The sequence below is a fragment of the Pyxicephalus adspersus genome, chromosome 6 (assembly GCF_032062135.1).
Source record: "Pyxicephalus adspersus chromosome 6, UCB_Pads_2.0, whole genome shotgun sequence".
NCBI classification, from domain to species: Eukaryota; Metazoa; Chordata; class Amphibia; order Anura; family Pyxicephalidae; genus Pyxicephalus; species Pyxicephalus adspersus.
In genome coordinates, this window is record NC_092863.1 from 4063217 (window position 1) to 4090724 (window position 27508).

The 27508-nt window shown below is 40.2% G+C and overlaps 1 protein-coding gene across 1 annotated transcript in view; it reads left to right on the forward strand.

Moving 5' to 3' along the window:
- LOC140332918 (disheveled-associated activator of morphogenesis 1-A-like) overlaps nucleotides 1-27508 on the forward strand; it is a 47735-nt gene continuing 20227 nt past the window's right edge. Inside the window, exons 1-8 of the mRNA XM_072414174.1 lie at nucleotides 1-192; nucleotides 8692-8784; nucleotides 10736-10819; nucleotides 12428-12601; nucleotides 13808-13956; nucleotides 20306-20464; nucleotides 24054-24450; nucleotides 26495-26654. Of these exons, the coding sequence (XP_072270275.1) occupies nucleotides 166-192; nucleotides 8692-8784; nucleotides 10736-10819; nucleotides 12428-12601; nucleotides 13808-13956; nucleotides 20306-20464; nucleotides 24054-24450; nucleotides 26495-26654 (1243 nt within the window). The 5' untranslated portion in view covers nucleotides 1-165. The remainder of the gene's footprint in view (nucleotides 193-8691; nucleotides 8785-10735; nucleotides 10820-12427; nucleotides 12602-13807; nucleotides 13957-20305; nucleotides 20465-24053; nucleotides 24451-26494; nucleotides 26655-27508) is intronic.

Sequence of the window (27508 nt, forward strand, 5' to 3'; positions counted from 1 at the left end):
GCCGGCAGGTGTGTTTGCCCTCCTGTGAAATCAAAATACAACAAGGAAGTCTGAGGCAGAATTTAGCTAAACAAGGAAGTGAATTAGTAGAAAAGCAGAGGAGCTGAGACTCAAATCAAATACAAATCTGTGCATCTTAGGATAATCGCCCATCAGACCGCAGTCATGGCCTGGGCCGCCCCTCAGGACCAGGTAAGAGAACCAGTACTGGGTGCACAATACACTGACTGGGGGGAGGAGAAGAGAGCCCAATCTGTGATTTGTCCAGCACAAATGGGACCACATGGGGCAAGGGCAAAAGGGTGTAAATAGAATTTGCCCAACTGACTGGTAGGTAGAAACTCGACAGGGTGGTTGGGGCATAATATCTACTAAGAAGCAGAAGACTCTCTGCAGCTCAGATAACACATAATATATGCTGCAGACTGATACAGCTCTCTGTGAGAATGAATGGGGCTTCTATAGTTGAAAGTTTTCAGCAGCAGCACATCCTAAACTTTTTAGGAGAAGGTAAGACCCCCCTGAGAAATAAACAGAAACACCCTATGCAAAGCAAAGGAAACCGGGTCGGAGTTTCATTCTCATTCCCCTGGAGATTCCGCGGACATTCAGCTGTATTAAGAAACAATTAGCTAATCCAGTTTTTCTAGTTTTCTGAAGGTGTATTATAGAGGAGCGTGTGCTGTAACTGTACACCATGGGGAAGGCTGGCATGACAGTTGTGTTATGTTTGTTTCTGAAATATCCAACACACAACAACAAAAGAGCTTCAGATTCACCTGTATCCAGGTGAATAGACAGAACACACCTTATATCATTGTCTTCATGCCTTTTAAAGAAAATATATTGTTACAGCATATATTGATATAAGATATTGTTACTGCTCCTCAGGCAGTGGCCCCAAGTTAGGCAAGCAGAGGAGCCCCAGGAAAATTCTGCACAGGGCCACCACCAATCAGATGCACCTCCATAGCTCTCTTGCTTTTCAAATGATTTTCGATTCCCCCATTCTTCCTTTTTTATTTATGTACCAAAGCTGTCCCTTCCTCAGTCGAGCACAGGGGGTGGAAGGGTCGGCAGGATTCATTAGCCTTGGGGCTAATTTGTGCTGCAATTCCCGGACACAACATGAAGTTCTGGCCATTCTTGAGCACCCAGCTGCTTCTATTGACTTGAATGGGGATGCACTGACCTGTGCCTGAATGCAGTAGTTTCTGGGGGGCTTGAGATGGTTAAGTAAACTAGACTATAATGCATGATGAAGTGTTCATTAAACACAGACTCTAAAACTTCTCCATGGTGCATATAGGGGTGACCAGGAGCAGCTGGCCATTTTGGACTGTATATCTAAAACAGGACAGAGGGTTTTTTTATTGTCCTTCAATATCTCTTAAGGCCAGCTGAGGCTTTATTTATTCTTTATTTAAGATTTCTACTATTATTTGCCAACAGTAAAACTGTTAAATTTCACAGCAATATCAATTATGCCAAAATCCCTCCACTCACCCCCACCATGGACATTTCCAAAGCCTGAGGTTTGGTAACTACCAGCGTCCTCGGGAACTTTGCACAAATGACGAATCATGAAATGATTGATGATCCCGGTGACGGTCCTTTAATCTGATTAACTTGTGGGAAGGACAATGAAACCCAAGGACTAGGAAATGGGCCAGGATTCATTCCGCAGAATTTGGCAACGTCGGAGAGTGAGATTTACTAACTCGCTATTTAGCTGAGACAGAAATGACCAATATTAAACTGATTAACAGCATTACTTGAGCGGCCTGGCTGCCGCGTCCGTAATGATAGAGGTGGACGGAGGTAATGAAATCGCTGGCGTTTAATGTCCTTATTGTGAAGGTTCTGGGCCCAATTCGGATACAGATAATGAAATATACTCCTGTGAGTTACAACTCCAGATAACGATTATTATTCCCAGACATCATTGCTGACCAGCAGCTGTGGGTATAAAATTCACTCCTGCAGCGATGGTCAGACTTGTATAAGTGTGGGGGGTTTATTAAATGAAAGGTCCTCTTTAAATGGAGCGCACCCAACGCCAATAGGAGCATTGCCAAGCAGCGTCCAAGAAGAATGTTTCTTCACACCAATAGATGGAGGGCAGACCGATGCGTGAAATGGGAAAGATTTGTAACCTGTCACTGCTTTCAATATCTATATAAAATATCTCTCTTAGCAATGGCTTGCAGCCGTCTCTCACCGCACCCATTCCAGTAAAACACTTTGCCAAATATATTTCTGTAGATTGTGGCTGGCTGACAGTTTCTGCTAATTTCTTGTGCAAACATTTTATTAATATGTAATTCCAGAAGAAGATAAATACTGTGAGTGCATTCTGCTTGTTATTGGGATTCAAGGTTCAGGACATCCAAAGTGGTATTTCAGTGTTTTCTTAAAGGATGGAAAATTCAATTACTATATATAAGAGATAAATATTCGATTGGTGAGTTCTCTGTGCTGAGTCCCTGGGATTGCACTCTTGCTGTGCCCATTATGAGGGGTTCTGACCCGTTCTGTCTGTACACTGGCTGTGCCCAATGGGAGGGGTTAGTACAATCCCTGTACGGTGCTCCTGGGTCTATATACCTGCTATGCCCGCTGTGAGGGGCTCTTACCATCCCTGTGCCGGGGTCCCAGCTCTACATACCTGCGCATCACTATACCAAGTTCCTGGGTCTGTACACCTGTTGTGCCTATTATGAGGGGGGCCCACTCTCCCTTTGGTTAGTTCACAGGTCTCGTACCTGTTGTGCCCACATCATTATACCACGTTCCTGGGTCTGTACACCTGCTGTGCCCATTAGGAGGGGTATGACAATCCTTGTGCTCCCAGGCCCATACTCTTACTATGCCCATTGAGCGGAGTTCCCACATTCTCTCTATTTTCTGTACAGCTGTTATGTCCATGACGAGGGTAGCTCGGACCTTATAGCCCATCCTTTACCACCACCATCAGAACCTCCGCCTCCCCCCAACCCCCCACCTGCTTATCAACCACTCCCCCACCAATAAATACCCAAACGGTTAAATACCCGGCTTGCAAGCAACCATTAGTTTAACCACCATTAAATAAATTACCATTCAAGTAATAAACCAACAAATATCCAATAATAAAAAATTAAAAATAAATAAAAACATTTTACACTTTTGATATGCACGCATACATTAACATTTTTTTTATATTATAACTAAACCGGGATTATATAGCACCAACATATTACATTGAATATAACCTAATTAACCAACAACCTAATTCCCCTTTTAGTAATACATAACCATTACAACAGTATCCATAACGTTATCAAACTCCTAGTTATACACCCAAACAACCAGGCTGCAGGTCTCAGAAGGCAAAATCCCACCCAACAGTAATTTAACTCTTCCAACATCTCCACCTTGGCCCCTAGCCGCCCAGCACCGCCTTAGGAGCCATATTCATCCGTTCACCATAAAGGGGAGACCCCACCAAAGAGGATCCCCCCTGCCAAAATTCACCACTTTTCCAATACACTGGATCCTTGCCTTCCAAGACCCCAACCGATAAAACGAACCAAACTTACACATTATAACCATAAAAGAAGGGGTGGGTGGAGGGGAAATTCTTTCTTTTAAAAGAGGGCCTCTCACTTCCGTCCAGCCCCTTTTAACTTGTGCTTTTCCTAATCCCCTCCTACCCCACGCTCCACACTAGCACAGCCCCCTCTAGCCTTACTACATTTTATTACCCTTAACAGCCCTGGGCTAGGCCTAGCACCCTGTCATGTAGGCCATGCGCCTAATTTCTTACGGCCACGGGCCTATCTTTATGAGGGGTTCCTACCAATCCTGTGCTTAGTTCCTGGGTCTGTATACCGGCAGTGCTCAATATGAGGAGTTCCCCAAGGTGTAAGGAAATACCTTCAGATGGTAGTAACACAAAAAAGAGAGCACACCCCACGTGGAGCTTTCAGAATTTATAAGAAGCCAGCTCATCCTTTTACCTAATAACTTCCATGTTCCTCCCAAAAAGTCGTGACCTACAAAATGCATTTTTACAAACAATATGCAGTCAGCCTGACGACCCATCACCGCTGCCACCATTGCCATAATATCCTGTACCATGTGCAGTCCATGCTGCCTTACCGCGGATCTGCGGCAGTAATAGTGCCATTTCTATGTTTGGAAGTAACAACTTAATTCACTTAGTACAATTAGGAAATAATGAGCCCCCCAGAGTCCCCATCAGTACAGCTGCTTTACAAACTCCATAATCTGCAAATGTCACCCGTATCCAAATCAGGGCTCCCCATTCCTGGGCTCACAGGCGGCGCTACTTGCTGGTGCAAACTGGGAACAATGCTGCAAGATGCTGAAGTTTAATGGTGACCTGTCACTATATTCCTGACATATGACGGATAATACTCAGCAAACAGTAATTATATATATGTGATTGCTACATCTCTACCCCTTCAAATCATAGTTTGCATTCTTTCTGAGCATGGCTGCCTCTTATTAAGTCAGATGTAACAGATCTGTATCTGCTGTCTACCATAGTAAGAGGCACTTACATTACCATGGCATGGTGCCCAGCTGGCACAATGCTGTATGGATACCAAGCCTGTGGCTTTTTAATGTGCACCTGCTGCTTCTCTCTCTGAACAGTCCACTCATTATTACTACCAAGGTAATACAAGATAATACAATACATATATATATAAAGAACAGAGCAAAATATTGTCTAAATACAGGGGCCATGTGTATTGTTACTTAGATCTTGGTGTGTTCTGTGTATTTCTAACAGAACATTGCGTCTGTGTAGTAATTTCCTGTAATAAAGACCGGTTTCTGCTGCTCTATCTTCCTGGGCAGGGTGACTGGTCTTGTCTCCACCCCTCTTGTAGATTCCTATGGGCTGTCTGTAATGGGAGGAGCTTCTGGGCCCCTCCCACAGCTCTGCTTCCTGCATAGTCTACTGATACTGTTACTCTTTGGCTTGCTTTTTGGATATTTATAAATATATTTAGGCAAAAGCTTTTGTGCTTGGGTTCAGTTTTATTGGTTTTGTGTGTTTTGAGCTCAGGCCAGAGAATTTACAACCCTGGATCTTCCTGTAATGCACACCATGCAGAGTAAGTATCCGGTGGTGTAACGTGACACGTGGAGCTCTATCTGCACACACTGGCCTAAATTCAGTGCTCTGCTCCCAGGAGACTGACACCAATACTGCTCCAGGGAAGAAACTCTCTATAGCTCCATATTGACTGCACACCAATGTAACAAGAAAAAACAACACCAGCCATGTGAATACAAGTCACCTTTCATCTAAGCTTTGTATAATCAGCCAGATTCAGGGAGCTTTTCACAGGGTGCCATGGGGTTCTGTTTAGGCAAAATAAACCCTTTGTGTGCAAAAAGCAATTGGCAGCCAGTCGTGCACAGTTCAGCTTAAGCAACCCCCTGGAACAAATCAGTATTTTCAACCTGAAATGTAGACAGATGCAAATGAATGCAACTCTGTGACAATACATCATCCCAACGCTAGATATGTAAATTCCTATATCTGACCCAGTATCAGATTCTTGTATTAGAAAGAAGCAGCACAAAAAGCCAATCAGATAGGAGGAGAGAGCAGAGCAACTGCTTCTACTTTCACTGTCCAATCACAGGCTGGGGGTGGATCCAAGATGACCGAAACTCAGTGAAAGTATGACATCAGACTGAGGACATCTAGTGGCAGACAAAAGTAGTATTGTGAATTTCTCTGCATAGAAGTTGAATATTGCTGGTTTTCTTTTTGAAATTTTTAATTAGCTATTTATTTTTATCTAATTAGTTTTGACTGGAGTTCCTCTTTAAAGCCCAAAAAGGAGGAGTCAGTAGAGGATGATTCCTTGCCCTGTGCTTTCATAAAATCCTTCATTTAAATTCAGTTTACGAGCTTTAATTCTTTCTCCTGTCAGTGCAGAGAAAGGTAATCTCCTGCAAAACAACAATCTACAATTTTTAATAAGAAAACGGACCAATAATTCCTTTTGTGTGGATATTATTCCTCTGCGCCAGATCAGAATTTGAATCTTGGCACGGTGAGGCGGCATTTTGTTGTGAAAATCTCATTTTTTTCTTCCCTTCCCTTTCATGAATTGTGCCTGAAATTTTAATGGATTGCTTTCCATGGAGGAGAAGGGTCATTGGATGCTGGCGGAGGCACCGGCGCCGTCTATTCATCTTTATGCTTTTTTTTTTGTTTCGTCAACTAATTATTGCGCTATCTAGGGATGGTAGGAAGTGCCAGTGATATAGATTATCTCCCCCACACTGATAATATTTATTAAAAAAATAGGAAGGAGGAATTAAAACAAACAGAAAATGAGTTAAAGTTTTGTGATATCAAACAATCAGTCGTACAGAAGAATCATACAGAATAGGGAGGTCCTCTTTACACCAAGCCTACTAAGCCACTAGGGGACCTCTAGGATGGCCATTCCCACCCAACGTTCCATGGAACACCGGGGATCCTCCAGAGCTGGCTAAAGGTTCCTCAAACTGGGGCTGATTGATGAGGCCTGGATAGTTCTGGGGCCAACGCCAAGCACCTGGTAGAGCCAACAATATGACGTCCAATGATGTGTTCAGGCATCCATACGTTGGTATTCCAACCATCACTGCCTTTGTTTCCATTCAAATTAAAACAATTGGTTTTAGCAGAAGTTCCCTGAGTCTTGAACAATATTTCAAGAGTTCCTCATGGGTTGGGAAAGGCTGCTCTGGGAGGTTAGGTTGAGGTTTGGTATTAATGTTTGGTCTGGGATCCTCATGGTAGTGTTTCTCAACCAGAGTTCAATAGAGCCCCAAAGGTTGCTGGGAGTTTTCTGAGCAGTGACCGACAGTTCAGTTTAACTGATTAGGGTTCCCGTATGTTAAATAAGATTGATAAACACCGCTCTATGGCAATGGCAAGGGAATACCTAACTACCCAGCATCCCGACCCCTAGGGCAAATATGGATAGTCAACCATCACTACCTCCTCTTTTCCCCAAAGGCTAAATATTGGCTGCTAAAAAGGGGAAATGCTAACATTGGGCTGAGGGACGGCCAAGTAACTGAACAGTTCGGGGACTGATGGCGTACATTGGGATGGGTGAGGTAATGATTTCAGTCTCAGAAACATAAGTCACATATGTGAAGGTAAATTAAAAATGGTGAACAGAGGAAAGAGATGATTATAGGAAAAGAGAAATATTTTACAGGGTTGGAGTAACTGTTTATATTTTCTGAAGAGGTACAAAGAATGAATGGATTTAATAGTTTACTGTTAGGGTGAGGAAGGTGAATAGTAAATGTAACCGTAAAACATTGCAGTGAATATATTTATCCATCTATGGCTGGGCACAAAGGGGCCAACAATGGGGAGGAATTACTTTACTGTGTGTGGTCAGAAACCATTCCTCCTAAACTCAGCTCTACATCATCCAGGTTCTACCCTAGTAGATTGTAAGCTTCTGTGTCCTCTATTGTACCCTAATAGATTGTAAGCTAATAGATTGTAAGCTCTTCTACCCTCTGTATTCTCCCTTATACACTAATAGAGTGTAAGCTCTTCAACCTTCTGTACCTCCCTCATATTCTAATAGAATGGAATCTTCCATGTCCTTTATTGTACTATAATAGACTGTAATTTCTCCTACTCTCTGTATCCCTATTATATGATATTAGATTGTAAACAGGGATGAGTTAGAATGCCTCTGACATTCTCGCAAAAATTTCCTCAAATTTCGGAGAACCGATTTTGCGAACCCATCAGAAGTTCCAGGAAATCTTTGTTTGCGATCCCCAGGCACTACAGGTAATTAACCCCTAGTACCCCATTCATTCATGCAGCCCTGGGAATCCTGTGTGCGATCCCCGACACTAGAGGTTAAGAGGGGACAAGTCTCCCCATTGAACACCTCTAGTGGTTTCTTTGCTCCTCCAATGACATGCTAATGATTTCCTCACTCATAACCTCATCACATGCACGGCTCCAAAACACTCGCTACTACCCATCACTACATATCTCCCCTCCTATTGTGTGAGACTTCCCCCACCTCTTAGACTGTAAGCTCTTCGGGGCAGGGTCCTCTTCTCCTCCTGTGTCACTGTCTGTATCTGTCCCTCATTTGCTACCCCTATCTTATGTACAGCACTGCGTAATATGTTGGCGCTATATAAATCCTGTTTATTAATAATAATAATTGTAATTGCTTGGTGTAGAGGAGAATGATTTCCATGCCAGAATCCTCGCCTACTCTTCCTCCTCTCCCTTCCTTCCATTGATCTGACACCTCTCAGCTATCAGTCGTACATTTTATTTTTCTGGCCAGTCTTTGGCTCCGGCACACAAAGGGCCAGCGATTGATATCCTGCGCTTCTGCCTGGCACAGAAAAGAAATAGAGAGAGCGGTTTGCCTGCCAAGTGCGTTGCCATGTTTAGTAACTCAGCACAAACATTTCTCCTGTAACCCTAAACATGGAAAATACAAAGGAGCAAACCAAGGAGAACACCACCCATAGCTTCACATACCATGGCCTGAGTGCAAATATGGAACATCAAATATTTAAAATTAGGAAAATCCTGGCAAGTTTTAGACAAATTTTACAATAATGCTTTGGAAAGTTCATCTGCTCATGCTCGCTTGTGTTTTCTCTTTTTAGATCAGCCAGGAGGAACTTTTGAGGATCTTGAAGAAAGTGAAGGACAGTGAGATAGGCATTGAGGAAGCAATCTCATTGGCTAAGGAGAAACAGGTTAGTGAATTGGGAGGAGGACATTGTCCTAAAGTCCAGCACCTGACTGGAGGTGAGTTAGGTTGGGTACTTCTTTTGCAGTCATTGATAGAATGGAAGACCTCACAAGTGACTGAGCTTTATTCTGCTCTGCCCAGACAAAAAGAATTGTGTTTCTTGTGAGTACATCAGCTACAACATTTTTGTATTTGTTTCTATCATTCAGTTCATTGTTATCCATTATTCCATTCCGGGAATGTATGGACTGTACTGTACAGGGATATGTACTATGGCAGCCGTCCGCACCAGAAGCTGCCTGGCTGTCTGTGTCTGATTGACATTTATTAAATCTAAGAAAGTAGTGGTGTAGTCACTGCACTCGTCATTCATTTTGTGTAAATTTCAGCTTGTGTTATTGAGCTCTGTAAACGACCAAACTTTCTCAACACAGTAGCTATAAAAAGGCCGGTAAATGTTAAAATGAGCATGCAGCTCCACCTTCTGGCTGGATATAAAATTGCAAAACTTTTAATATTTTAGGTTCTAAATGGGTAAATATTTGCAAATCACCGTAAAAGGCTTCTAATGAGCTTGACCCACGAGGCAGATGCGATTTCAGCAGTCACGTGACGTACTATTCTGACCTCCCTGGCTTAATATAATCATGCATCAACACAGCATGGAGCACAGAATATTGCAAACCCCCACCGCATGCAGCAGAAACATTTCACACACAATCTCATTTGTTTCCCTGTCTTTCCTGTATACAAAATATCAGATGTAGCGTCGGTGAGATAAATCACTGCATACGGCCAGCCTTGTCCGGGCCAATAGGTGACTGAAAAATATCTGAGAAACGACTGCGCTGAAAATCCATCTTCAGGCGCGATAACGGCGTGCCACCAGAACGACCTTTATTATCGGAATCTTCTGCTGAGAACTGCTAGCTGGTGAAAGGTTATCAGCTATCACATCCCAAATACCTTCCATGGAAAGGATGACTCCGCTTTATTAGGAGAACATTGATACGTTGTGAAAAACTTTGGCGCAAGTTATTTTGCAACATTCACTTTCCGTTCTTTGTCTGCAGGTGATATTCAATCAGTGTAAAAATTATAACTGATGTTACCTAAATTTCTAACCCCCCCTTTTCTTGTTATCACTTTACGGCTCTTGGAATTGAAGGCATTCCTTGATTGAAGATCAAGCTAAATCTTGTTCCAAGGTGAACCCATTCAGTGGACCTATAGGAGTCTGTTAGTAAAAATAGCAGGCAATGTTCTCATTGGGTGCCGAGTCTGGGGCATGTACACATATATATATATACATACACATAGTACACATATCTGCGATGCTTTAAAGTACTACATTCATCATTTGTTTGTGTAAATTTCAGCTTGTGTTATTGAGTTCTGTAAATCACTGAATTTTTTCAACATAGCAGCTATAAAGAGGCAAGAAAATGTGAAAAAGGAGCATGTGGCTCCACCTGCTGGCTGCATAAGAAAATGCAGAATATTCAATGTTTTAATATAAAATGAATAAAAACCAGGTAAACACCAGAACCAGGTCTTCTGACACAGCGGGAAGTATTCCCATTGTTGCTGGTTCTCATGGGAAATATATATAATTATATATATACACATACACGCACAAAGCCTGTAAAATTCTGCAAATAAAACCTTGTGCAATATTTGTGATTTTTGGATGATAAGCTTTCAGCTGTTTATTAAACTATAGAAAGAAGTGTCTGTGATGCTGTAAAACCCTAGGAGTCAGCAGCTGACCTCTCTCGATCTCCTCTGTACAGCGGTGTCCCGGTGCGGCTAATTTAAGAGCACCAGAACGGGGTAAAAGCGGAGATGAGACCTGGCTGAGCTTCCATTCATAAACAATTCATCAGCCCCGGTTGTGTGGTATGTAAGGAGAACTGACGCTTCCAGACTATAAACCCGTCTCATTCTCTCCTCAGAACTTGGCCAATCGCAAACCGCCGGCGCAGCACAACTTCACCGTCTACAAGTACAGGTACAGGTGGCAGAAGAGGATCTTGCAGGTAACTTTTCAGACTTTACAGAGCGGTGTGGATACTTTCCTGTGACCCCAATAGCATTGGCTGATAAAAGATTAAATATTCAAACTCAATGAATTATAGACTTACTTTCTCAGAGGCAAGCAATGAGCGCGGCTTGTACCTAGAACGCAGACTAAGACCGAGTCCCTGTAGTCATGTATAGTCGGTTATCAACCATTTATGCATGAGATATATTGCAGCTTACTTCTGGTGGCTGCATTAGTTGTATTTTTCCAGCAAATATGTGTGCAGCTGCACAAGCCACCGACACAAAGGGCCCGTTCAGGAACCTTAAGTGTGTTCAGCAGGAGAATCCCAAGACTCTGCACAGGGGCTACTGCTGGCCATATCTGCTACTGGTGACATTGGTGCCCCTGCATAGGTCATCTGTGGTCATATGACACTAAATGAATATAGACCAAAGGATAACATATTCCAGTTTACCAGTCTAAAGATGTGGCGGCAGCATTAGTTTTCCTTGTTCTTTTATCTTCCTGTTCACGTGCGAGTAAAACATTTCTATCCTATGGTGACAACATTCACTCATACTGTATGTAGAGTAGAGAAGCATTGCCACATTAGGACAGGAATATAGAACACTTTCCCTTTTCCTCATCCTCATACCATAGCATGGAGGATTTCAGTAGTTTACAGAAAGTTATGTAGGGATAGCATTATAAGGCTTACTTGTTTTAATCCTGCATGAGCTATCAAATAGCCTAATATAGTGGAGTAGGTGGAAAGACTCACCGTTTGTTTGATTTGGCAATTTCATGTTAGTCTCTTCCTCACTACATGTAATAGAGATCAAAGAAGTTAAATATTTGTTTTAGGGACCATATATAGCTGAGTATAAACCAATTTTTTGTCACTTAACAGGAAACAAGCTGTTTATACATGGGTCACACCACTAGATGTCACTCTTCCTAATGTAAAATGTATAACAAACTTGCAGTCTGAGACAATATTTGGGTTTGTTACTCACTTTACATGAGAAAACAGTGCCATCTACTGAAGACCAACATTAATGTACAAAAGATCAATTAGAAGCAACTGGCAAATCATAACCAATTTAAAGGTACAAAACAGACTGAGCCTATGTGATTTTATTTCCCTCTTTCTTTATAAATGTTTTAAAACACACCACGGGTGTATCTATTCACAATACCTGTATTGGCATTTTTGTTAATTACTGTTTTTAATGTTAGCAATGATGACCGCATTTTGTTCCCTAGGTTTATACTTGAGTCAATGTAGTTTGCATGTTTTTTAGGTAAGAGTAGGTACCACAGCTTATATTGAAGTTTATATGATACAAGCAATGTCTCCTGGCTTTGGATGATCATAATTTCAGTTTCGGGAAACAATCAATGCCTGCTGGAATTTAGATTGCTGTGATTTCATGTTTAGTTCTGCCCACGTAGCAGAATATTGGAAAATGTTGCAGAAACTATGATATAGGGCTGGGGTTACTGTAAAGTAAGCTGCCATGAAAAGTGAGCACATGAAGTCATCTGTGAAATATATAGTGATGGCTACCTGGGTTGAGAAGGTGGAACATTCCTTTAATTTTTAATTCTTTTGTTTCAGATTGATTTCTATAGCCAGACCATATTTAATATTGAGAAAGGCATCCTCAAGAAGCAGTTCCCCTTCTCTCAGGTGAAGTCCTGCAAGGACCTGGAAGGCCTGAGGTTCATCATTCAGTTCTATGGCCACCAAGACTATGAGATTGAAGCTGCCAGTGCAGAGGATAAACAGAAGGTGAGACGAGGGCTTCGGCACCTAGAAGTTTGGATGGACCTACAGGGTGGTTTACCAAATCCATGTATATTGTTTTGTACGCTTGCTGGCAAATCTGTCTCACCTGACCTGTAGGGTTCAAAGACCATGAAATCAATGGTAATGGTTGAGTTCCAGGTTTGGGTTAGTTGACCAGATTATAGAGGATTTTGTAGAGAATTTGTAGAGGATTCTTGTCTTACAAAATGGTGTCCAGTCTCTCCTACTGTTTACATGGTAAGTGACCCTTACTATGCCCCGGGCTCTCTGAAACCCAATAGTGCAGACAGAGACATGGGTCGAACTTGGCAGACAACTTCCTCTGATTCCTTATGGTTCCCTTTTAGTCACTGAGTCTATTCTTCGTACTTAAGGGGTAGAACTAGGCGTTAAGGTTTACATAGGAGTGGGGATGGAGTGCGCATGGTAAGTTTTAGGGTTTGAGTGGGTACGGGTTAGGTTGAAGTTGTAGTAGGGGCAAGGTGTTTGGGTTTGAGTATGAGAAGAAGAAGAAGTGTGGGGTTGAAGCCAGAGCGGGATGGAGTGTAAGTTTAAATAGAGGAATGATTGAGGATTTACATAGGGGAATGATGGGAGTGCTTAGTGTTAGGGTTTAGGCAGAAGGAAGATTAATTGTTTCAGAAATGTAAAGTTTTATGGTAAAAAAGGAGAAGTATTAGGTGTTAAGGTTTTAGCTGTGGGGGTGTTAAGTTTTAGGGTTTGGTAAGGGGGCTTCAGTGTTGAGGTTTAAGTGGGGGAAGGACTAAGTATTTGGGTTTGAGTATGAGGAGAATAAAGTGTTAGGGTTTAAGAAAGAGGAGAAAATGTTTAACTAACAGGAAGGTTTAGTGTTAGGGTTCCAGCTGTGGAATATTTGATTGTCAGAGTTTCTATAGTGGAGGGATTAAGTATTAGGGTTTGCCAAACAGTGAAGAATGCTTCAGAACTTAGTAAAGTAAATTTTGTTGTTCTTCAACACTGAAAACACTTCAATCCCTGTAGACTAACATACAGAATTTAGGAATGTTCCCCTTGTTCTGCTGTGTTCCTGCATGAGCTGTGCTGTCAATGGGGGGCCAGGAGCACAAAATCAATGCAGTCATCAGCTACCTATACAAATTTTAGTATAGATCCTTGAATTTTCTAATTGTATGTTCTCTGAGCTAAGTAGGTTCTCTTTTCACTCAGATCCTAGGGATTATGAATGAAATCCTGCAATCACAGAAGAATAGTCAGGCTTCTCCTATAATGATATTTGCTAAGAAGAACGAGTATTCAGATGTCATCGTTGATGGACTGCTGGAGCTGTACGATGAACCAACTGACAGATGGGTGAAGTATGGAAAACATATGTATTCTGATGTGTACATGGGGAGCACTGCCATTTACTGGTCCACTCAAACATTTATATTTCCTTGGAGTTGGTGAATCTCCTATATCACCTGAGTGACTGAGCTAATGAGAATTATTTTCTTTATTTAATACAGAATGTTAGCAAACATGAACTAACAAAGCATATAACTAAACCTGGTGCTGTATATGATCCTCCCGTTGTCACATCTGGAAGAAGCTGCCATCATCTACGTAGTTATAATTATTCCTAGATGTATTGTAAGACCATTTACTGGCGCACAGCATTCTCTCTCTGTCTTTAGATACCCTGACCTTACATGAATCTCAAAATAGTTTACGGATCTCTAATAAAATATACATGGAGGATATTGTAACAGATCTAGTTTGGAAAGGAAAGGGGAAAATGCAGAAAAGAAGAAAGTAAGGACAGAAAAGAAGGGTAAGGGGCAACATGAAGGAATAAGGAAAGGGAAACTAAGAGGAAAGGAAAAGGAGGAGGAAAGAAAATAAATAGTATTAAAGGAAATGAGAGGGAGAAGCATGTGAGAAGAGCAAAGGGAGGAACTGAAAAAAAGAAAGAAACTGAAAGGATGAAAGAAAAGAAGAGGAGAGAGAAGAGGAAAGGAAATGAATAGTAAAGGAAAGATGGGAAGGGATAAGGATGAAGAGGGAAAAGAAAATGATAGGAAAGCAAAGAAGTAAACAAGAAGGAGAGAGGAAAGGAACGATAAAAGAAGAAAGTGAACAGATAGGAAAAAAAGAAGTAGAGAAAAAGAGATGAAAAAAGAAAAGGAAAGAAATAGAAAGGAAATGAAAGTAAAGCAGAAGAGTGGAAACAAAAGGAAGGGCAAGGAAGAAAAAAAGGAAAATAAAGGGAAGAGGAGGAGAGAAGGGGAAATGAAAGGAGATAGGAGAGAAAGATGGAGAAAGGCAATGAAAAGTGCAGTGGAAAAAAAAGGAAGATTATAGAAAAAAGAAGGACAAGAAAGAGAAATCTAAGGAAAGGAAAGGAAAAAGGGATACAAAGGGTAAGGAATTGGTAGATGAGAGGAGGAGAAGAAAGAAAAAGAAAGGGTAAAGGAAAGAATGGAAAATAAAGGATAAAATTGTTAGCAAAAGAAAGGAATAGTAAAGAAGAGAAAAGCATAAGGAAACAAATGAAATAAAGTTAAAAGAGAGGAAAAGGGAGATTAGAGGAAAGAAAATGGGGAGATAAAACAAAGAAGGCAGAAGTAAAAAAAGACATGAAAGAGGAAAGGGTAATGGGAAACCAGAAAGAAAAAAAGGAGAAAAATTGAAATCGGAAGGAATAGTAGAGGAGATGAAAGGTAAAGAGGCATTAAAAAGTAGATAGAAGAAAAAAAGGAAAATAGATGTAAAGAAAAGAAAGAAGATAGAAGAAAGTAGAGGAAAGGAGAGCAAATAAAATACTGTGAAGGGAAAGAAAGGAAAGGAAAATGAAAAGGAAAGGAGAGTAAAGATAGAAGCAAAGAAGAAAAAAGTAAAGTAATGAAAAAAATATAGTAAGAGGCAAGGAGAAAAAAAAATGAAGAAATAGAAGGTGTACAAGAACCAGAAAGAAGTAGCAGTGCTTGTTTTCCTATGGGTGAACGTGTGTAGAATGTAGGAGATTCATTTCGTAATTTCTCTGTACAGTTCATTCGAATGCCAGCTGGAATTAAAAAAGTACCAGGAAGCTGCAGTAAGATACAGAAATGGCAACTTAACAGAGAAACTTATTTTTTTCCCTAAAATTGATCTGATTGCAAATCTCTGCAGTGTTGTGCGATCTCATCCCGTCACATTTAGTTTAGGTTGGCTGGACACTGATGATACGTAATTACCAATGGGAAAACAAGTTCTGATTACGGCTCGAGGGACAAATCTCATCCTTATAATGAAAACAGCAGCGTAAAATATTCATCACGTTTTGTTTCTCTGGGCGAAAAATGGTCTATGAATTAATGACTCTACAAACTCACCACCAAAGTTGCACATGTTACATTTATCACTCAATTAACGACAACGGAGATGGTGTAGACTAATTAAACATGCAGGGCCGGGTTTATGACCTTGTGGTTCCCAGCACACAAAAAAAGCTTTCATTTTTTCACTCCCTAATGGACAGTAAAAATAGAAATAATTAAAACCACTTCTAATTGTTCCCTGTAGATAGAACATGGAATTATCTCATCATATTGTACAGCGTCCGAGAGTTTCTAGAGCAGAGCATGGTTGAGGGAAGAATAGCATATGTAATGAGCCAGAGAGATTGCTAATTGAAAGATTACATTTTGTTCAGTCCATTGTCATGCTGGCCACAGCCAAAGAATGCAGGGCTCAAAAAAGTTCTCACATTTTGGAAACAACTTTAAAAAAAAAAAGTAAAAAAATGTGTTCAGAAAGAAATAAAAGATATAGATTACTGCTAAAGATACAGCATAGCTATGTACTAAAATGCATAAGCCTATCCATTCATTAGAGACCAGTGACATCACAGAGAATGCAGCCTATCCAATCTTTAGAGACCGGTGACATCACTGAGAATGACCGGTGACATCACTGAGAATGCAGCCTATCCAATCACTAGAGACCGGTGACTTCACTGAGAATGCAGCCTATCAAATCACTAGAGACCAGTGACGTTACTTGCTAAGGATAATCTCACATTTTTAGATATTTTGCTAAGGAATGCTAATATGAAATTTGAGAGCATTTTTTTGCAATATCTGAACCTTTCAAAGCAGAATATCCAATGCTGGGGATCCTTGTAATTAAAACATCCTATACCTTCTATGTTTTCCTGATGCTGGAACATTCTGCTCATCTTTTTTCTTTACCCTAAAAACACAGTTACAGCTCTGCAGCAACATTCACATATAAAACATTGCATCTGTCAGCGGCTTCACAAAGGTTTCCTTTCATCTGATAACAAAGCCCGAATATTTATTAAAAATCATTGTCCATCCCCATTGGCCTAACAGTTCGATCTTCCACCTTGACTGAAATAATGCCTAATAAAAAATTATGATTACCAATCACCCAGTTCTTAACTGCCTTCCATGTCGCAACCAGCAAAATGCTGTTAGCAGCCAATCACAAATCATCAACCATTGCGGTAAATGAAAATACGATTGGTTGCTAGCAGGGGGAAGAGAAAAGGATTTTGTTAAAACTGTATTTGTTGTGAATAGGGATGAGCGAGCGAGTTTTTAAAACTCGATCTTGCTTTGAATTTGACCGTTCTCACTTGTCCAAATTGTAAGCGAGAATAACCGGTGTAAATTCGCCGATCAAGCTCGAAATTAAAAAAAATGCCTTGGCAGCATTCATTAGGAACAGTGTGCAATCCCCGGCACTGGAGGTTAATTACCCTCTAGTACCCTGGGTATCGCAAACAGGAGGATTCCCAACGAATCCTGTGAATCCCCTGTGAATCCACCTGTCATAATTTCCTCGATCTTCCGATGGTTTCGCCGAAATTTCGAAGGACCATCGTAGGTTCGAGGAAATTTTTGGGAGAATGACAGAGGCCTAGTTGTGAAATGAATGTATGAGCTTCTGATGTGTGCCACAATGATTATATGTTATATACACTGTTAAAAATTCTATTTGACTTCCTTCTGATTTCCCCATTGCCTCCAACCAAAATTTGCATAAAAATTTGCTTAAATGTGAAATATTCGTTACATATCAGCTATGTTAAAATAGTTGGTTCCACTCACTTTTCACTACAACATGTAGATAGAAAAAGCCCCTACCTTGCCTCTTGTAGGACGAAGACCATCAACCCACAGTTGTCCCAAAAAATTACAGATTGGGGTATCTCTTGTATCTCTGCTTTCCCCTGGTGCTCTGGTCATGGCCACCAAATGCTGCCAAAAATGTAAAAAGTTAAAGTCAGGTTAAAAGTCACCAGTTTGTATTGCATTGTATATTTAGATAATACAGAGAGATACTTTGCACTGTCCCTCACCCCACCCCTGGTGCCGCATTTCATTTACCTCTAAAACTTTCACAAACTTGTCCATCAACTGCACATCATGATGTCACTAATTTTATTTTTTCGATTGCAGACAGTAGGATACAAATTCTCTTTGTGCTAAGACACAGCATGCAATCAAAATGTTGTTTAAGAGAGCGCTGAATCTTAGAGCAAAACGTGTTAAGTTTGTATCCTGCTGGACAGTATTTGATGAAGAAGAACATTTGGTGGCATCCCAGGGTGCCCAGATACATGTTTGTGCCAGATCCAAGGGTTATGGCTGGTTTCCCATTGGGTTAGCTTGCAGCTATAGCTTGTGGACTGCTGTTGCCTGCTGTTGGGTTTAATGGTATTTTATATATATATATACTGTATATATGAGAGAGACAGCGAGATGGCAACTTACAAGGGGAGCTTCACAGATATTAATAATTATATATAAACTACACATACTAAAGCATCTTGTGATCTGTGATTGCTGGTGGTTACTTGGTGTATGATCTATACATAGGAGTGCTATTTGTCCCATCTGAAGAGCATTTGATAGACATGGTCTTAGTTTGCCTGATCTAGAAAAAATATTTCTGTGTAGTCTTAGCTTTAGATTTTAGAAGTTTTTTTGACCTTGCACTAAAGCAAGGACAGCTTAAAAGCTTCCAATGAGGGTTCTTTTCTTTATCTTTGCATCAGTTTTTGATTGGGAATGGAGAATCACTGGGAAGGAGGTTGGACAGAATTTAGCTATAGAGTTCAGCCATATCTGCTCCTATAAAATCATATCTTCTATCCATGATTCAGGGGTTGATTCGGAAATGTGAGTTTAAGAGCCCATTCTTCTTGGAATGCCTCCTTTCAGGGATTCTCCCAAAAACTTTTCCCAGTTCTGATTTTGCAGGTGTGCATTAGTAGACTGGAAAGGAGAAGAACATGCAGGGTGCGGGGTGGGACCAACCTTCAATTGTGTAGGTGAAGGGATTAGGATTTATGATTTTACTGTGATGTGATAATTGCCAAATAGGCAATGGTGATCATAGTAACCTGTTGTGTGTGATTTACTGAACTCGGCCACCATGAAAGCCAAATTTCCTTGTATGCCCACAAGGCTGTATGTTTTGTTCCCTGTTGGGTGATCTTGCCATAGACATTAGAAGGCCTCCTGTTTAGAGACTAATTGAGGAGAATCACCTACTGATTAGTCAACCTTTGGTCAAGGAGTCATACCCGTGAGGGACTGTACCGACCATCTTCTGTTGGCATAAATATCTTTACCTTGGGTCCACACATGAAAATATACCAATGCGGTCCAAAGCACAGAACATAGACATACAGGGGTTGATTTCTGCATGGTGGACCTTGTTAAGCAACATTGAGGTCCCTGACAAGTTTGGATACATAATCAAATTACCAACTTTTATCTTGGCCTTAAATGAAGGCAAAATTCTTTCACGTTCTGTTCTGGGTACACGATAGGAAATGATTGGAAACCCAACATCTGGCAATGATACAAGTGTCCTCAATAAAAGTATCCCCTCTATCTACTCTGGTAAAAAGTTTGGATTTCTCATCACTTTCTTTGCTGGTGCCAGGACAACCAGGGTGAATGTGTGCATTAAGGACACAGAGCAGTGCGTGAATGGGTTAGCACAGTGAGGAATGATTGAAGACAAGCTGATGGTTGAATGAAGGGAAAGGGTTGTGTCTTTACAAAGTATATGTATTGGGGTGCCAGGCAGAATGAATAGCAATGCACATACAAGTCGCACAGTAGTGACCCTAAAGCAAAGACAATTCAGGCGTACCCTCCTTTGGTTGATGCCCTTTGATCAAGGGTCACATAACCTGGCAGCAAAGGAATCCTGGAGTGTGGTGACATGACAAATTAATTATAACACCTTACTTTATATATTATAGAGAAATTGTTATCAGTGCCTGTCCTCTAAGTGTATACACACCTCACAAACCTCGTACACCAAACTTTACATGTCTACAGAGATTCCCACCTCACCTGTGCAGCCAGACAACCAATCACCTGAATCAATGTCATAGGTGAACCTACAGGTGTTTAAAGCTACAGAAGCAATAAGAACTAAGCCCTAAAAACACAATAAAGTTCCATTTATATATTTTAAATATATATATATATCATTTCAGTATAGAAATATTTAGGCTTTACCCATGCTTTAAAAGAAAATATTGGTTCCCAGTACTGAGGCTGTTTGGTCAGAATCACCGCCAGGTAGTTGAGATTTCCGTAAGATTTGTGAGCAGTGGCAGGCTCTGGGTCTGGGGAGAATTTTTGTGTATCTGTGTGTGGCGAATAAGAGATTTTTCTCTCCTTTGTTCTACAGATATCTGGTACAGGTAAAGCGGGAAGAACTCATATTTTACTGCTCGCAGCAACTAGAACCGCAGAAAATCAGCATCAACCTATCAGAATGTTCCGTGACCGCCGGAACCCAGAACGCCTGTGCCACCTTTTCTATTAGCAGCAAGGCCAGGAAGTACATGTAAGCACTAACTAAATCTAAGATCCAAAGCTATGAATAGAAAGGTGAAATGAGGCTTGCAGTGGGAGTGGCCATGTTGTAAGCTGATAGGTGGGAGATGGAGGTGCATGGGTGGGATTATAGTGCTGACTATCCTAGGAGGAGCCTGAAGGGGTCAGCAATAGCTGTTAGGGTTGTGCTTTTAGGTAAATACCCAATTTATACCTTTGAGTTATGCTGTAATGCATTACTGTATGCAAAGGAATGCAAACAACCAGACAATGTTGCAATGCACAGCAAAGGAGCTTAAAGGGTTTTTGTAATAAAAGAAGATGGAGCTTTTCCGTAATATTATATAGTCTCTGTATATTATCACCAGGTATTTATTTATGCAGACATGTAAAGTTACAGACAGGTCCTCCTTAGGTTTCTTGGCTTCTATGGAAATAGCACAGATGACATTTCATATCTGTGATAAAAGAAGAGATTGTAGAACTTGTCCTTCCTGCTACGTCTTCACCACTTTATTCACAATGCAGCTCCTGCCAGGAGATTACTACAGAGCACACCATGTATGAAAGAGTAACAGTACATCATATACTGCTAGCCAATCCCCCCGTGTAATCACTGCGACTGCCATGGCACAAATATGACACCCCTCAGGGAAAAAAAAGCTTTCTTTAGCCTTCTTCTAAACCTAAGCCAACTCCATTTCTATTAACAGAATTGTTCTCTCAACACCCCCTCCTTCCTTCTCTTCTCCCCTTCCCTCCCTTTCTTTCATTCTTCTATCCTTTATCTCTCTCCTCTACCCCTGTTCTCATTCCTATCTATCTCCTCGCCCTTTTACCCCCATTCTTTCTCTCTCTATACCCCCTCTCCATTTTCTTCTGCTTGCACTCTCTCCTGCCCTTTCTATCTTTATCTCATGTCTCCCTCTTTCACTTCTCCTCTCCTTCTCCTTTCCACTCCTCTCTATCTGTACCCTCTGCCCCTTCTCCTCCTCTCTCTCTCTCTCTCTCTCTCTCTCTCCCCTTTCCCTTCACTCCCTCCCTTTCTCTTTTTATCTCTCCTCCCTCCCCTTATCATTCTCTCTTCTCTGATTCTCCTCACTCCTTCCCCTCACTTTATCACATCTCTCTCCCTCTCTCTCTCTCTCTTTTCCCCCTCCCTTCCTCTCTATTTTTACACCTTTTCTTTTCTCTCATCTTCATCCCTCCTTTCCTTCACTTCTCTCTTCTCCCTCTCTCTCCCCTCATTCTTTAATTCTTTCTCATCCCCCCCCCACGTCTCTCCTCTCCATTTTCTCTCTGCCCTCCTCTTTGCACCCCTCTGTTCTCTCCCCTATCCCTGTCCTCTCTGCTCTCCCTCAGTCACTTTTCTTTCTGCTCCCCTCTCTACCGCCCTTCTCTCTTCTCCCTCTGCTCACTTCTCTCACCTATTTCTCCTCTCACCTTTCTCCCTGCCCTCCTCTTTGCTCCCCTCTGTCCTCTCTCCTTTTCTTCTCCCCTATCTCTCTCCTCTCCGCTCTCCCTCTTTCCCATATTCACTCTCTCACTCTTCTCTCTCCCCCTCTATACCTTCTCTCTTCTCTCCTCCTCTCCCAGTCTTTCTCTCTCCTCTCCCTTCTCTCATGTCAATTGAAATAAGTTATATTGGCAGGATCAGATACATTTTAGCATTGCCAAAGCAATTGAGAAGTTATTTAAGGTTGGAGCCGAGAACCGCTCCTCTCTTTCTCTGTCCCTCTCATTTTTTCCCCATTGTAACACTTATATGACAATGGCCTTAGTTGTCCTTTAACATGAGTCAGACCTTTGGGGAATTGTAATTATGTCACCGGTAATCCCAGCAATTAATTTGCCGTGACAATTTATTCAGCATTATGCAAAACTAATGCCTTAGTAAACAGTTTTGAATGACACATGACCCCAAAATACAGAAAATTAGAGTTTCTTTTAAACTCATGATGTACAAAAACTCTCCTAGAAATGATTTTAACTCCTTAGTGACTAATGATTTTGTATCATTGTGCTATGAAAGACATTTTATTAAACACACTTAGTCAAGCTCAGCAGCATTACTCTCATCTGTCCAATATATATATCCCATTCAACCCCCCAAGAGCTATTTAGAGCCCATTGCACTCCTTAAAAAGTATTTCCTTTCCCCAATGTTTTTGCCAAAATTGCAAAATTTCCTGGAAACCTCTAAATTTTTACACAATTTTGGGAAATTAAATCCTCCGGTCATTCACAGGTTGCCCTCAGTTTATTTTATAGGGATTATGGAGCCAGTTTCTCAATCACAGATCAGATTTCATTGACACCACTTTGCTTGCCATCACAATCACAAAGCGCTGTTCCCTGCATTGGCCCATGGCCAAGAGAAATGGGTTTAATAGAAAAGGAAGGGTTTAAGTCACAATTTACCTATGAGCAGCTGCACATCTGAAAGAACTGATGAAGCAGAATGTAGGGGTAACGGAAAGGGTGACTTTAAGTGAAATATTTCCAGAATATCTTGATTTTCCACCTGCAGCTGAATTTAAAATCTCCAAAGCTTATGGGGAGTGAGATGGTTTTCTATGATTCCCCCATTGTCAGTCTTGAGAAACGGCCAACATATTGCTGAGTCAAATCATGGCAAAATTTCAACTCCCATGCCGGAAATATGCGAGCAATTAGCGCAGTCAGAAAAGGTCAGATTCAGCATTGGGCCTCCCAGTACAGACACACAACCGTCTGATAATATTTTCAGCTGTAACTAGATTTATTTGTGTGTCAGAAAAGTTACAAGTGATTTACCCAAATTTATACAGCTTAAATCTTGTAAAAATGTATCTATTAGTAATATATATATATATATATATATATATATATGCATGGAACATTTCTTTACCGTTTTGCTAAATTAATGGTTATTATTCCAAGTAACATACATATCATATGCAATACAGTATAATATATATATATATATATATTTATATATATACACATACATACACCTATATATATAAATATTTATTGCTATTAATTGCACTGGAAAAAAGTCTTTTGCAGCTTTGAAAATTTTATAGCCAGCATTGAAGTGGAAATATTAAATTTTAGCCTTTTATTGGGAACTAAATGGCCTGGAAAAAAAGCAAATTGAGATGGAAAAAGAATGGAAATTGAGATAAAAGGTTTATTTATTGGCAAGTTCCATAATAATGATAAAAATGTTAATTTTACCCGGCCTCAATGAAAATGGGTCTGTTCCAGCATAAAATATGGGTAATTTTTTTGGAAATTTCACTGAATAAATGGAACGCATGGAGCAGCAATAGGAGGTAAGTAGTTTTTTTTAATGGCTTACTTTTAGGTTTACTTTTTGATTGCTAGCTGGAGTTCCAGTGACTAGCGTTCAGATCATGGTTATGTTTTGTCTAAGGCATGTAGAAGATACATTATAAATTTATTACTATTATCAGCTCCAGATTCATTGCAACATTTCACCTAAAGGAATAATAATTTTGGAAATCGCTTACATATTATATTATTATAAGTATCTCTGGTCAAACGATTACTACACTGAAAAATCTAACATTTATTTACCCTTCTTTTTTAAGATTTCGGATACCTATTAATGAACAGAACAAAGACCCGGAGAAAAGCATAATAATGAGAAACGACTGGGTGTCACTTCTACAAAAACATTGTGGGGGGAGTGAGCAGAGTTCTTCTTCCCAGAGTGACACATACGAGGTTTTAGATTTCAATCGTAACCAAATGCAGTCACCCCTCAGCCTGCAAGATTCCCCCTCTGAATCCAAGATGCAGAACGTTGCTGAATTATCCAAAGATATGACATCCCCAGTGTTAGAGCCATTTGAAAATGGAGATGGCTTTCCAGATCTAAAAATTGGAATCCCTCCATATATTCCCCCTCCACCTTTACCTCCACCACGCCAGAACACACCAAAGCGGACCAAAGCTTTTCATTGGAATGTTGTGCCACCAGACAAGGTACAAAATGTTCACATGATCAAAAACTTTCATTTTACTCACAATCCAACCAAAAGATTTGCAGTATGATTATGTTTTAGGATAGGTTACACAGACCATCAATGGAAAATTGTTTTGAAAGTTTCACTGATTCTTATGTTTTTGAGGTGGTGAATCCAAAAACTGACATCCATATATTTCCATCACATAAGGTTTTCCTATATTAACTTGGCCATTCTTTATTATCCCCTGACTGCACTCGCCCAAAGTATTTAGAACTTTTCTAACCAAAATACCTGAATATCTTTCTTTTTTAACCAGCAGGAGTCATAAGAGAACAATATATAAAACAAAGGATGTGTAATGCAAAGACAAAGGAACAAAAGCTAAATTGCTGTGATTTTGTAAATATAAATACTGGAGGTTGTTTCACCTGGAACTATCTTGTGAAAAGCGGGAGAACACCACTGCCTTCGTTAGGTTTATTCCATATATTTTGGAGTGATCAGGACAAGTTGCAGGCTCCACATAAAGTCTGCTGTATTTTTGTGGAAGAGCTTTGATAGTGGTCCAAAAGTAAAGAGAAAATCTTTTCATCGTGGCGTGCCTATGGTCCCAACATCCAGGAACTGGTGAAAGAGCCACAGTGTAAAACAAAATTTTATTGAGAAGGAAAAAGCAGCTTGGCTTTCATTTAAAGAAGTGGTCCCCAAATTCCTTGCTAGCCATATAGACCCACACTTGAAGCCATCATTAAAAATATTTTTACAGAATTATAGGAACTGGGTTATTCAAAAAGCCTGAAGCTGTGTTTCCTTCACTCTCATTTGGACTCTTTTCCAGTTAACTTGGGTGACGGGATCAATGAGGAAGGCAAGTCGTTCCATCTGGATATTAAAGAAATGGAAAGAGATCCTGGATACTGGAGTGGTAGAATGTTACCATGATTGCTGACTATTTCTAGGCTGCAGGAAGAAACTGTGGACAAAAAACAAAAGAAGCCTCAACACCATTGGGTGATTGTGTAGAGACTACGATTTTAATTTGATTTTTTTTGACATTTTTGCTGGTTCTATTTTGGATGTTTGTCTTGTAAAAAATTTACAACAAAAATATTCATAAAACTTGAAAGGGATAAGTCATGTAAAATAAATTGAATAAACTCTTACCAGTGATCAAAGCATTCTTTTTCTTCCTTTTTTTTTTTGAAAATCTTATATGATGGGAAAAATGGATGTTATTTTTTGATTCAACATCCCACAAACAAAGATTCACAGGTCTGTGACTTAAAGTACTGAGACGAGCGTCATCATAACAGCTAGCATTTGCAGATTGAGATGTTGATGACTGTAGCTTACTAGGTAAATCTATATGAAGGGTAATGAAGAACCAATTTCTTGGTGGCCATGAGGTGACCATTACCAACTGCCAGTCAGCAACAGCCACAATTACACGGGATGCCCTAAATCACTGCTAAAGTCAATCACACAGCTTTTCGGTAACTGCTATCTAGTTTAACATGATTTGTGGTTTGAGGATACTGAATACCTAATGAGGTATAGAGATCCTCTACTAAATCCTTCGATGTCATGAATGGGCCAAAAAAAATGTTCAATATAGGCCATTTTAGAGAAAATAAAGACTGCAGAACAAATGAAGACCACAGACTGGGGGCACATAGTGAGTATAGTTGGAGACTGGAGCTTTGCTGTAGGTTTGGTTGGAAATTGGAGACTGTGGAAGACAGTGGGAGAATGGTGACATGTTCTATGATGATAGCAGGGATTACTGCTAATTTATCTCACCAATGAATGTTTCCACTTCCACTATACAATAGGAATATGCAATAGAATCCACAGCCACAGAACGATACCACAGGGCCTACATGTGGCCATCAGGGTCTTAGAACCCTGTCCCAGAAAGCCTTTCAGTTACGCTTCTCCATAGCAGATGAACAATTAGAAACTGAAAACTTGTGAATGGTTACAACTATCTGCTTAGTGTGTAAATTATATTTATAATTCATACATTTATGGATATAATGTTTAACATCTTTTCTCCAAAGATTGGCAAATCCATATGGGCCAAGAATTTTGTTCCAAAGAAAATTGATGACCAGAGGGTTCTGCACCAGTTCCAGACCAGTGAAGTCTCATCTGTCCCAGAGTCAGACATCTCAAAAATTCAGAACATTCTTCTAGATAGGAAAATTGCTCATAATTTTAGTAAGTGTTCTCCTCCGACTGGTTTAATTCTGTTTTTTTGGTGTTCTTATTTCAGTTTGACTTGGAAAGTTTCATTCATGCTTTTTTACTAACCAGTTGTCATCTCTAGCCAAAATAAGCCAAAAATGTTTTTGTCGATAATCTCTTCAATGCACATATAGTCACTTACCTTGGCCAATAATCCTAGAACAAAATTTTACATACTTTAGTATAAACCAAGATTTTATGAAAATGCCATCACAAAAGAATCTAATTTTATACTTGGGTGAACCCCAGGGGCAGGTCCTGGAACTGCATTTGTCTCTGGTTTGACAGATCAGAACTGTCACAGACAACCTGTTTGTAACACTTTACTTGAGGATGCAGAACAATAATGGTGACCAACCATAATGCACAAAAGATTGTTTAGGAGCAAATAAAGAAACAACCAGTGGGCAAATACTCAAAAAATAAGGGATTGTTTGGGATTAATACAATACAATTTAATGTTTAAATACAAGAAAATAATACATAACCAAATTCTAAAAAAAGAGCAAATGACACATCATAAACAGCTCAAAAGTACAAAATACTTTGACCTGTAAAAAGAAAAGGGGAAGGAAGACAAACAGACTGAGCTCATGTGATTTTATTTCTTTTAAAAATCTTTAAAATGTTTCAAAAATAACATATTGTGGATAGTTTTATTCACATTAATGTTTTTGGTTTTTCTATTGATTACTGTTTTGAATGTTAGCAGTGACAGAAATTTTATGCCCTGGGTTTATACTTCAGTTAGTGTATTTTTCTGTTTTTTCAGGTAAAAGTAGGGACTTTGATTTATACTTGGATCAGTTGATTTTTCAGTATATATG